This window comes from Thermobia domestica, chromosome 11 (genome assembly GCF_964235325.1).
Source record: "Thermobia domestica chromosome 11, izTheDome1.hap1.1, whole genome shotgun sequence".
Classification (NCBI taxonomy): Eukaryota; Metazoa; Arthropoda; class Insecta; order Zygentoma; family Lepismatidae; genus Thermobia; species Thermobia domestica.
Window position 1 is genome coordinate 83,479,327 of NC_137464.1, and position 13,022 is coordinate 83,492,348.

Below are 13,022 nucleotides of genomic sequence, written 5' to 3' on the forward strand. Positions count from 1 at the left end.
TGTGTACTTATTTTGACTTTTATCTCGATTTTGACTTCAAGCTATTTATTTTACTGTTGAGTTAAACTACATATAACCTCCATGTAACATACATATTTTTCCATAATAATTTTTAATTGTGAATAGGCCAATCATGTTTTTCGATTTCTTTAAGAATTAAGATATCTTACATAATTTCATTGTGCTATAACGATTTTGACTTATTTTCCCGGATGTGACTGACTCTTACTTAATCAGGTATTTATATACATTGACAAATTTGTGTTGTTTTTTATTACCTGATTTATGACATTTATTTGTTCATTATTTAAGCTATATCTTACTTTTTGTGGTTTGCATTTATATTCATGCACTATATTTATTTATTTATTTTAATTTGACTTTTTTTTTAATTTAAAATTTTCTCAGCACTTATTTTGCAATTTTGATATTTATCAATTCTTTTTAAGTTTCAATTTGCATTTAATATTTTTGAAATCACTTTAAAATTTTGACACTTTGCAAACTTTATTTTATTTTCACATTTTGAAACTCGATTTTTTTTTACTTCAATTAAATTTTGAATGTTAAATTTGGAAAGTTCACTATTTTAAATTTTAGTATAACTTATTTATAATTAATTTAAATTTTTCATAATTTATTATTACCTTTTATGATTTACAGGAAACTGACATATATACATTTTCTGTATGTCTATACTTTGAAAGCTATTCATTCCATATAATACCATTTGCATTAGGCCTATTTTGGTGTTGGGCTTTTGCTCTTAAAGTAATTATCTCTTAACGTAGCGAGAGGGAAGGACTAGTTCTCAACCAAATTTTTTCCGAAATCTTTTTTTTTTTTTTTTCACCTTGAGGAAGTGCGAAGTAGCCGTCTATAATTTTCAAAAAATAGTTAGAATAAATATAGAAATAGTTAGCAGAACTCTTTTTTGGTGTTGGGGGCCGCGGTGGCTCAGTGGTAGAGCGTTCACCTATGGTGCTTGGGATCCTGGGTTCGATTCCAGCCCACGCCAAGTGAACTTTGTGGTGGACAAACACCGTGTGCATGGGTTTTCTCGGGGTTCTCCCGTTTCCTCCCACTTCCTTCATTCCACCAATTCATTTATTTCTCATAATCACCGTCTCCTTTAGCCTAGCCGGCATAATCGTGGGACGTAAAACTTACAGATTTCATTTCATTTCTTTTTTGGTGTCCAGTCTTTGATCTTTGGATTAGATTAAAATCCTGCCCCCTGCCCGAGATACCTGACTATATCTGTTCTCTGCACGGGGATAAAATATTTGTGCAATGTATTTGAAATTAAACAAAAGAAAAGAAATAAATAAGGAAATGCAACTCCTTTGACGTTACCCTGTCAATTTCCGGGCCAGCGTACATGTCCCTTCTGGCCTAAACTTGAGTTTAAATGTCACCAATCAGTCTAGCGATGCCACAAACTATAAATTTGACACTAATATCTATCATTTTGGACATGTGCCCCGATGACGATGAGGTTGTTTGGACTTGAACAGCGTTTGGAGTGTCACTATTCATCACAGCAGCCTCAAAAACTGTGGAATTCCCTCGTTGTTATATGGTTAGCGTACGCACCTTTAGATCGGAAGACCCGGGTTCGATTCTTGGAAGTAGCTCATGTAGTTCAGATCTCTTTTTAAGCTGTAATTCCACGTCTCATATAATCTCGCTATTGAAAGGTGTGTCACCACTACTAATATCCGTCGTCCTGGTTATTTATCCTCTCGTGTCAGGCATACAACCTCCTAAGCCGAAAATCGGAAAAAGGAGCTTCGTACACGATTCTGGTGAACATCTATGTCTGTACAAAATTTGGTGACTTTAGGTCATTCCTTTCTGGCGAGAAGTTGATAGCAAATAGACAGATATGCATGTAATATTTTCGTTGATGAATAAGGTTAACATTTTACAGTTTACAACTCAGGCCTGATTTTTGTTTTCTTAATTGAACAGTCACTGTGCTGTCTACAGCCAGTACAATGTTTATCGAGTTTTACATATTACTGATTTACAGAAAAAAAGGAAAAAGAAACATAATCTTTATACTTAAAATTTGTACATTCATACTTATTTGTGTTTACTTTTTTTTTCTTTCTTTTAAGCTACTTTATGAAATGAGGCTGTTAGTGGGTCTGGAGAAGGCTAGTAATACGAAAGATCACTTGAGAGATTTCACTTCTTTTATTATGGAACAATTTCCTGCAACCCGAACTAGAGACGATGCTGTAAGTACATTTAAAGTCACAGTGAGAAATATGTAAAGTATTTGTGGTGGGTGCTTTTGTTGTGTCATCCTATTAGACTTCATTAATGTATCGTGGCGGACACAAGTCATTGATCAGGTAATGACGACTGCTTTGAAACAAATGCATAGTATGAGAACTAAATCTGTCATATCTCTAGTTTCGTGTGGAGAAGAAACAAACTTGTAAACCAAAGGTTTAAGAACAACTCAAGTTATCAATATAAATTATGCCGAGGAGGTTATTTTCAGTGGTTCTTTCATCTCAGAGTCGGCAACATAAATATCTATGCGAAATGACGAATTTTCGCAAAGTAACTTCTTTTTCAAATACCAATTTTCACGTGGAGGTTTGACAAAATTATTCATATCTCCTTAAAATAATGTGTGTGAAAGTCACACAGCTATTATCAAGTCACAGCTATTATCTCTTCCATTAGCACTATTCTTGATGTGTTCAGCCTCCTACACACAATCACTATGGAGTACTAAAGATTGAAGAGATATAGGGTCAAAGGTCAAATTTCGAATTTTTCCTTATGAGACTGCAATGGTAAATTCTGAAAGAGCCTGAAAAAAGCGTAAATCGAAGTGATAACAAAGAAAAAGCTGTATGGTATGATTCTACGTCGCAAGCCGACAGAACATGCGTAAATAAAGTGTCAAGTTCAGAAGTTACGGTCAGATCAAGGTCACCTTGAGAACCCATTTGAATACACTGAAAACAACGCTATATCCGTATCAGATCATGCTAAACATCAAAATGAAGCAGCGGAACAAGCAAGAAACACTCAATAGTAGTATGAGGTCAAAGGTCACAGGCAAATACAGGGTCAAAAGTTAACCACAAAAATCAAATAGTCGCTGGGAAAACAGCAGTTGTTATAATAAAAGAGCATATTGAAGGACGAAAGGAAACAGTTGAACAATCAAGGAACAATCCGTACTACGCTGAGGTCAAAGGTCACAAGCAAATACAAGGGCAAAGGTCAACCACAAAAATCAAATTTATTTCTAAACGAAACGTGAGCACAATGTGGGTGTGCTTAACACGTCGTTGTTTATGCTTTCGGAAATGCACTAGATTTATCTAACCTGAGTGACAATGATCCTCCTTGAGGATTTAGTATCACTTGGCTAAACAATATTTCACTTATTCTACATGTCCACCACCGTGGGATAAGCACAGATTGATTTTGTGAATCAACTGCTTAGTGAACACTTTCTCAAGCATGGTAGGAGTGATGTACTCAACATTACGTTCAATTTCTTGCCTTAGTTGTTCAACAGATGTGAGTCTGTGTCTATACACCACCTGTTTCAGAAACCCCAAAGAAAAGTGTCACACGGCGAAAAGTCGGGACGACTTGGTGGCCATTGCACTTCATTTTCCATAGAGATCACACCCTGTCCAAACTGTTCCCTCAGAACAGCCATAGTTGCATTCGTACGATGCGTAGGACCACCATCTTGCTGAAACGAAATTTCATCATTCTCATTCATGTTCAGAAGATCCAACTCCGGGAAAAGAAACTCACGAAACATACGCTAATAAGATGCTTGTGTCACATTTGCGTCAAAGAAGAAGGTACCAATGATTTGCGTTGCTGTGATACCCTCTACACCGTTACACCAGTCTGATCAATGAAACGTTCACTGCAAACACGTGGTTGAGAATGAGCCCAATATCGAGCATGGGAAGACGAAACAGAACCATTTAAAAAAAATGCTTCATCTGTCACAAGTAATTGGAATAAGAACATGGGGTTTTCGTTTAACCTATCAATGAACCAATTACAAAAGAACACACGCTTACCGTAGTTTACGGAGGAACCAAAAGTACTCTTAAACGGGACGTCCCAATTCAAACTATAAAGTAAAATTTAAATTTTTCCTTTCTATTTTTGATGTAAAAAAAAAAAAAAAAAAAAGTTTCGGCAGTTAATCAGTGTGTGTGTGTGTGACAAGGCACCAAAAATATCATGGAATAAGGTAGACACAATTGGTCATGTTTAGACTTCAAAACGCTCAGGAAAAAAAAAAATCCATGTCACTGGAAAAGGTCAACATCAGTGTTTACTGTCTAACAGGACTACAGTCCCAAGGAGCTCCTCTAAATAATTGAACAGGTATACCTGCTAAAAACTTACAATCATTAACTAAATTCCGTGTGGTGAGTAAAGACAGCGACACTACCAAAGAAAAAAATTGATCTAAATCCCTTAGGCTACAAACCCAAATAAGAATATTAGCAAGCAAATTGTTCTGTGATTTCCCTAATCTCAATACCTAATCTAACCTTGCAGTTTATGTTTATATTGGCTAAGGAAAGTGTATTTTCCTTCACAGAACGATTTCATCTGGTTGAATACCTGAAAATATTGGTAGTCTTCTCAGTCTCGTAAGTCAGTTTAAAACTTAGTGCAAGATTTGGCTTGTGTTTGCTTGAACTGCCTGTTTGACAATTAATTGACATGGCTACAAGTAGTACAGTAACTATGTCGCCAAAAGTTCGTACGATCAGAATTGATAGTTACGGTGATTGCAATGAACCAATTACAAAAGAACACACGCTGACCATAGTCGTCTTCTCGCAGTTCCTGAACTTTCCTGATTTTGTACGGTTTTAATCCATTCTTTTTAACAGTTTACTTAAGGTTGACTTATTAAGACCAACTGCAAGACTACGACGGATCAGAGACTTTTGAGGGGATTGAAAAATAGATACAGCTACTTCCCTTGTCTTCCTTGGAGTCGTTACTGTTACGGGTCTACCAGCCCTTTTCCTCGTCAATAGGTGCTTTGTATGGAAGCAGTTACTGCGAAACTGTTTATATCTGGGTGTTCCTTATGACAACGTTCCACTCTGCGTGAGCTCGTTGTCGTGTAGCTTTACAACACTGAATATACCACTCCACTAAATCTGCTCGTTGTTCTGCCGATAAAGAATTCATTGCGAATACGCACCTTGTCAGAGTTACGACCAAACCAACTAATAAACCGATGCACTTGAAGTGTAGACACAAAATGTTTCTCTCGTGTTTTGTCCTTATTTGACTTTAACTGCACTTGACTGATAAATATGAACACGAGGGGCGTCTCTAAGACTATGCACAAATTGTGTTCTTTATCAGCGGCTGAAGCAGCCACGCCTACTAGTGTCAAGGTCCCCCATGGTGCCATCCTTCTTGTAGCTTGTTCATCACGCTTGCAACTTTACCGTACGCCAAACGGAGGTGCTGGACTTAATTATTCAACTGTTTTCTTTCGTCCTTCAACATGCCTTTTATTATAACAACTGCTGTTTTCACAGCGATTATTTGATTTTTGTGGTTGACCTGTGACCCTGCATTTGCCTGTGTCCTTTGACCTCATACTACTATTGAGTGTTTCTTGCTTGTTCCGCTGGTTCATTTTAGTGTTTAACATGATTTGATAGGACATAGCGTTGTTTTCAGTGTATTCAGTGTAATGGGTTCGCAAGATGGCCTGTGACCTTGATCTGACCGTGACCTCTGACCTTGACACTTGACACTTGATTGACGCATATTTTGTCGGCTTGCTACGTAGAATCATACCATACCAGCTTTTCCTTTGTTATCACTTCGATTTACGCTTTTTTCGGCTCTTTCAGAATTTACCATTGCAGTCTCATAAGGAAAAATTCGAAACTAGATCTTTGACCCTATATCTCTTCAATATTTAGTACAAGGGACATCTATGGCGAAACAAAACTTATGTCCTTCGTCTAAAGTTACGCCATATTGCACGGCTTTACCTCCTACCAGTTTCGCACAGTGAACAAATGAAATTGACACACGAATCAATCAATCCTCTGTATATTAATTAAATGAACAAAACTTGTAAAAGAAATTTCGGGCTAATAAAAATGCAATTTGTAAAATTATGAATGGTTACCTGCTTTCCTTTTAATAATTGATGTTGCACGATGTGAAATCTCCATATCCTGCATACGAACATTTTTGAGGCTTATTTCATTAGGACTAAGAAACCAAATCTCAATATTGAGAAAGGAAATTTAGACAAGGAATGGAATACCATTATTACTAATTTCATTAACAAAAGTTGAAAAGTTTATTCCTGTACCATTATTACTTCGATTTTTTCTCGATACGAAGTTTGTTGTAAATACACTTAAAATAGTTCGCATTGGTAACCATTCATAATATTACAAATTGCCTTTTTGTTAGTCCGAAAGTTCTTTGTTCACTTTTGGAAAAGTATTAATATTCATTTAGTAATATGAGTTAACAACTATAAACATTGCATGGACTCCACAGGGCCGGATTAAGGGAGGGGCTTAGGGGGGCTGTAGCCCCAGGCCTTCACTCTAAACGCCTGAACAACCTCCACTCTGAACAAAATCTCAACTCACTGTCTAAAAAGAATCATACAAGATACAATCATTATCATAAGAAAATGTGACCAAAAATATGAAATATATTCACTTAACTTTCTTACTGTACTTTGACAGAAATGTATTAGGCGATGTCAGCAGGGGGCCACATATTTTATCTAGCTCCGGGCCTCCAGGTAGGTTAATCCGGCCCTGAGACTCCGTAGGGTTTATGCCAAGTGAACTTTGTGGTGGACAAACACCGTGTGCGTGGGTTTTCTCGGGGTTCTCCCGTTTCCTCCCACTGTCTTCATTCCACCATTTCATTCATTACTCATCATCACCGTCTCCTTTAGCCTAACTGGCATAACCGTGGGACGTAAAACTCAAAGATTTCATTTCATTTTTTTTTTTCCGTAGGGTTTATGTATTAGAAGCTGAAGACTTCAAAAGTAATGCCAATTAGATATTAATATTTTCATACGCCTGATAAATAAAAGTAAATAATTTGGAATTTGTGTAATCTATTATGAGCTGCTGCTACCGATCAAACGGTTAATGCTGAACGCTACTGAACACACTAACTCAATTTGAACCGAGTACTCCAAGTGAAACTTCCGCAATATGCCAAAAGACATGTCGAAATTGTTGTTCTTGATAACAATGCCAGACTATATGTAGCGAACTTAGTAAAGGAAACCTTGGAGGCACTTCGATTTATTGTCTTAACCCATCTGCCTATTCACAAAACGTCTCTCTTTCAGATTACCATGTATTTCGAAAAGAACGGTACAACACTTCAGATCTTTTGAAGATATCAAAAATAACTCGATGGGTGGATTAAAAAAAAAAAAAAAAAAAAATCGTTGAACCATATGTTGTGTGATAAGTGGGAAACAGTTGTAGACTCCGAAGGAAAATACTTTAAATAAAATGTATTGTACCGTTCTTTTGAAATACACATGAGATTTTTTTTTTTTAAACTAGAATTAATTTAAGTATTTGAATACATATGTAAACTTAATATTACTTAAATTAAATTTGATTATTAGATATTAGTATGATATATAACAAATTCTGACAAAGTAAGGAACAAGTAAATAGATTCAAAGAAGAAGTTAATAAAATCAAATGCTAATTTTCTAGTTCATTTGAGGGAAAACAGAAATGATTTTCCTTATGAATCAATGGGCATAAAAACAAGGATGACACAGGTATTTAACACTGTTAGTCTTTACAAACCCTGTGAAAATCTCGTGCTGATAGGGAAGTATGTTGATATGTTGCAAAATTTAAGTATGTTGGTAAAATTTAAAGTGGTTATACGCCAAATAACATTCAAGCTAGTTATCTTGTACTTCGGGAATATGATATTTGATTGCCACTGTTTCTTGTTCTAGGACATCAAGATTCTACATTCTTACAAGAAGCTGTGGAGAATGCTTAGTCGAAGTAAAGAGAATATGTTGTTCAAGTGTGTTAAGGTAATTTTTGTTCTTCTGCACGTGCTTTTTCTATATTGTATCAACTACATAAAAACTAACAAGTTTTATTATTTCTAGACTGGTATATAAAAAAATTGGCAATAAATACTAGATAATTAATTGAAAATTGGTCCCTGTTCTTCAAATTAGATTTATTTTTGTCTTTTTGGTGGTAATGCACTGCGTACCACACCTACAATTTTCACACCGATAATTGCTGATATGAGACTACACACATTAAGAGAAAACTGAAATATAATCTGTTTGAAATTGAAATTTTTTAGTAGAGTGAGCTTAATTCGCACAAAGCTTTTAAGTCTGCTCGTATTAATAATATAGTCTTGAAGCAAAAATGTCATCAAATAGCACATGCGCAATGGATGTATTCTGAACGTACGAAATTACGAAATTAACGACGAAAATGATCTGTCTTAGACAAGAACTCGCTTTCTTAAATGAAAAGCACTACTTTTTGATCCAAATTCAAATGTGTGCAAGAAAATAAGAAAGTCTTTTTCGAAACATTTTTCGGAAGTCCTCGCTTTTTCTTAGAAATGGCTTCCAAAATGTCAGTAGAACTGCTTTTTAGAAATTAATTTTTACTGTCTTGTAGAAGCAAAGGAAACATTATAGAAAAGATGTGTAAACCCACAGTTTCATATTTTTTGCGTTCTTTTCAAATCCGAAAAGATGTTAGTATTCAAATAAAGAAAAAGTAAACTTTCCTTTTGGATGGTCACTTTTCGATCTGTTACCGAGGTTGAAATTTTCACCACGATTAAGCTATCATGATATTTAATACTTGGAAAAAATTTGCGATCTTTCATATAAGGATGAATAAATGACTAGTTTATGTGTTACACTAATCTTAATTTTAAAATCTTTATCTTCCAAAGTTTGACAAGATGGAAAGAAACTATTTTCTGTTAAGTTTTCAGTATAATTTTATGAAATACGAGATATTTTTTAAAAAAATAATAATAATAACTGCTTGATATATATGTTTAAAATATCTTGCTTACATTCGGAATCTAGATAAAATTACAATTTGTCATTACAGTAATTGAATTCTGGCAAGATAGACCTCTTACCGTCAGTTTTGGAAGTTCAAAATACCTCATTAAATTAGGTACATGAGATCTGGTTTCATAGTTTTGTTTCAAAACTCCATTTGCATACGAACCGAATGAAAGGCATAATAGCAATTACCAGTCTCACCCTGTATACACATCTTTGTATTTAAAAAAAAAAAAAAGCCCTGCGTAGCGTAATCATTAACGCTCTCGCCTTTGGTGCGAGCCGTCCCCGGTTCGATTCCGGGGGGACCCTTGGTCGTAAAAGTGTAAAACGCTTTTTCAGGCCAATCACCCTAAATGAGGTTTTCCTGGGTTTTCCTCATTCACACCAGGCAAATGCCGGGGTTGTACCTAACTTCCTAGGTCCCAGGCCGCTTCTTTCCCTTTCCCTGAATAGTATGCTCGTTGAGGGTCGTCTCCCTCAACCGTGATGGACTAAATGACCTTAGATGCCAAAAGCCCAGAAATCTAAATCCTAAATCCTAACTAAAAAAAAAAAAAAAAAAAAAAAAAACGGTTCAGTCTACTTCTAGAATGTACGCATAACTCATACCTGTAATATCTGAATTTTTTCTTCTTTTAATGCGGGTTTAGTTCAAGCTTTAGTAACTTATTAAGCCCGGATTCACTTTAACATGGAATTTATTCGAATGAAACATGTGAGCAGTTTGCTTGTTCTATCAAACTTTATCCGTGTAATTACTAAAGCCCAGAATTAATGGTAAGAAAAGAAAGCTCAAAATGACTGGCAAAATTGAGAAATAAAAACCTAAAATAGCAAGTAAAATGATAAAGTAAAACAAACAAGGGATCTTGAAAAAAAATGGGTACTAAAAAATTAAAAAAAAAATAAAAAATAGAACTATAATAGCCTATAATCGGTTTACTAACAGAGTAAAAAAAAAAAAAAAAAAAAAAAAAAAAAATCCTGAGAAGTAAAATGTTTCATTTTGAGGTCAGTGTATTTACAATTTAACATTCTGGAAACTTCACTGCTGTGGTGTCAGAAATGATCATTTTAATACTTCTCCATGTATTATACTCATCCAACAAGGCTTGCAGTAAGATATACTCGACAGATCCGCTTTCACAAACCAAAACTCCAAGGCGAAGACTTCTTGCACAATTCTGCAGACAGACTATTTGATAATCTTTCTCCTATTCTCTTTTCATAAAAATGTAATCATAATTTCTTTCAGCCGGTTGTTCATTTTTTCAGCTTCCTTGATCACTCGACACCAAGTCCCCGATTGTGAAGGTGTGGGTACATTTATTTCCTCCTCAGCCAAGTTCTGAAGAACTTCTGCTGCTTTTCTTGTAGACAGAGATAGTTTTTACACGACCTTGGTTGCAGAGTTTGTTCCTTGATACTTGCATTTCATAGGGGAAGCCTCTTCTGAAAATTCAGTCACTGCTGAACTTATCTTCTTCAGTATCACTGATACTCACATGTTGCACTTGGTTTGTACAAGGACCAATTGAGCTACTTCGCCTTTTTCAAGGATGGATCGTTGATATAGAGGCAACTTTCTCTGTATTGTATCCGATTCGGCTTCCAGATTCAAGTTCTTTTCTATACAATTCTTTGTCATCGCTGCAAAGTCAGTTTCCTTTTACTTTTGTAATATCGAAGACACCAGTGAGAGATTTTTCAAATACCTCATTCCTCGTTTTTCTACATTTTACGAACAACTGTGTCTGCCTGTCAACTTTTGCTGAAATTAGCTGTACAAAAAGCAAAGGAAACTTCAGCTTCTCCCAAAGCCAACACAGTTTTTGAGAAATCTTCTTTATTCTCAGGTCATCGTGAACCCCAAATATCTATCAACTATGTCTGTGTTTGTAGGCATTTTACACATTTCACTCATGTCCGTTTTCATTTCTGGTATGCTGGGACGGCGTTATCTACATGTTAAATTCTGTGCCCACTTTTTTCCAGCTTATTCAACTGCTGATTTTGATTTTTTGGTTTTGAATGACATTTTTCAATCTGAAAATAAGAGAGATCGCAATTAGAGAGAGAATTGAGGGAACCACTGTTGCAAGTACATACAAAAGCAAAGAATGCTAAAGTTTTATCACTGGCAAATCAACCTACTAGGCTTGCAACACAATAAAAGTGATTCGCAAAAGTGTTTAATGTGCATAGTATAAATTAAAATTATATCTATGTTGCTTACTTATAACTTACAACAAAATACAATGTGCCATTTACATAGGAATCTTTGAGTTTCTTCGTACCTGATAGGTTGATGTGCAGACAAAGATCTGTACATTTTGATTGTAAATATACGGTAAATAATTAGATTACCACAATTTATATTATACAAATGTCTATTAAACCTTCCCTAGATGCCAGACTTCTTTTCATTATCATGTTTGCAAATCAAAAATTCTTATCATACATTGTTTTTTTTTCTTCATTTTTTTCTTTTTTTTTTTTTTTTTTCATTTATCTTGCATATGACAGATTAGGTGCAGGATGTTTTTCCAACCCCGAACGAAAATAACACCAGAGAACTAGCGTATAGGCAAAAGTTCATTAAATACAACATCAGGAAAATTAAAATTTTGTAAAAAATTAAAGTCATATCCTTAGTGTACATGTTTCCCTGCTAGCGAGAGCAAGTGTGATTAACCTGAAAGAGAGCGAGTTATTGTAAAATTCAAACTGAAAAAGATTTTACAATTTGTACAAAAAATGAATAAATATTAATGTCTTGATTGATATTTTAGCATGCTACAATATTACATTTTGAAATTTATCTGATAGATTCTTATGAAAAAGTATCATTCTATAATTTAAGTTTAACTAACAATTACGTAGAAAATAATTTCCCATTACAGTACTAATTTGATTCTTTAATACACATGCCCTTATTAATACACTTTGTGGCAGTGTATTAATATTTTAACCTTTTGGTTCTCAAATATGCGAACGAAATTTCTTTCGCGATTGGCAACACTTGCTCTCTTGTTCAACACTCGGACAGGTGTTTTCTTCATAATGTCTCATTGCCCTGTCGTACTCGATGAATAGGAAAATAAAGTGTATTTTCAAAATATTTTTCTGCGTAATAAAGTAGTTTCATAGGTTTATATATATATATATAATTTTTCGTTTCTTCTAGGATGCTACAGCATTGGAATCTATCGTAGAATCTACGCACAATGAAACTCCATACCTAGCTCTTCAAATTGATAAAAAGATCGAGGATATATTCATCGTTGTGGGTCAAAAGAGGATATACGATAGTGAAAGTCCCAAGAAATACTTATTATCGTATATCTTTGGCCTTGTATCATGTTATCATGTTCTTAAAATTGAATATCCAAGCTCGTGCAGTAGCTTCTTGAGCTTATTGGGGTATGGACTCCGTGAGGATGAACACAAATTAACACCAAAGGCGGCACTTCTGATAGGCCAGTTCGAAGAATGGATGGAAAGAAATGCAAAAAAGTAAATGTAAACTTGTGAATAAACGTTGTTTGATCTATTCGAGATGTAGGTTTTATTATGTACAGATTTTACTAATGTTCTTACATATATAGTAGTACCACCAGATTTCTAGACCATTAATGAAAAAGTAAGTGATATTTTTGGGACGTGCTGCTCAGGATACTCAGGAATGAATCTTCAGGATCAAGGCTTCCGCTGGAATTTGAGTCATGTTTAAATGCCATAGTATATTTTCATGCATAATGTCAATATTTATTTTGAAAAATTGGTGTCTCTAAATAAAAACCTAGGAACAGTTTTACAAACGAATACTATCAACAATTAATCATTTTGAATTCGTTAATGATAGACTTTATCTTACCATTCTTAAGGGTCAGTGGTG

General features: G+C 34.8%; 1 protein-coding gene across 4 annotated transcripts in view; it reads left to right on the plus strand.

The window, feature by feature from the left end:
- Positions 1 to 12,682, plus strand: part of LOC145664236 (uncharacterized) — a 49,694-nt gene extending 37,012 nt beyond the window's left edge. For all 4 annotated transcript variants that reach the window (XM_081730718.1, XM_081730716.1, XM_081730714.1 and 1 more), the window contains 3 exons: positions 2,124 to 2,246; positions 8,021 to 8,104; positions 12,312 to 12,682. In XM_081730718.1, the coding sequence (XP_081586844.1) occupies positions 2,124 to 2,246; positions 8,021 to 8,104; positions 12,312 to 12,644 (540 nt within the window). In that variant the 3' untranslated portion in view covers positions 12,645 to 12,682. The remainder of the gene's footprint in view (positions 1 to 2,123; positions 2,247 to 8,020; positions 8,105 to 12,311) is intronic.
- The last annotated feature ends 340 nt before the right edge of the window (positions 12,683 to 13,022 follow it).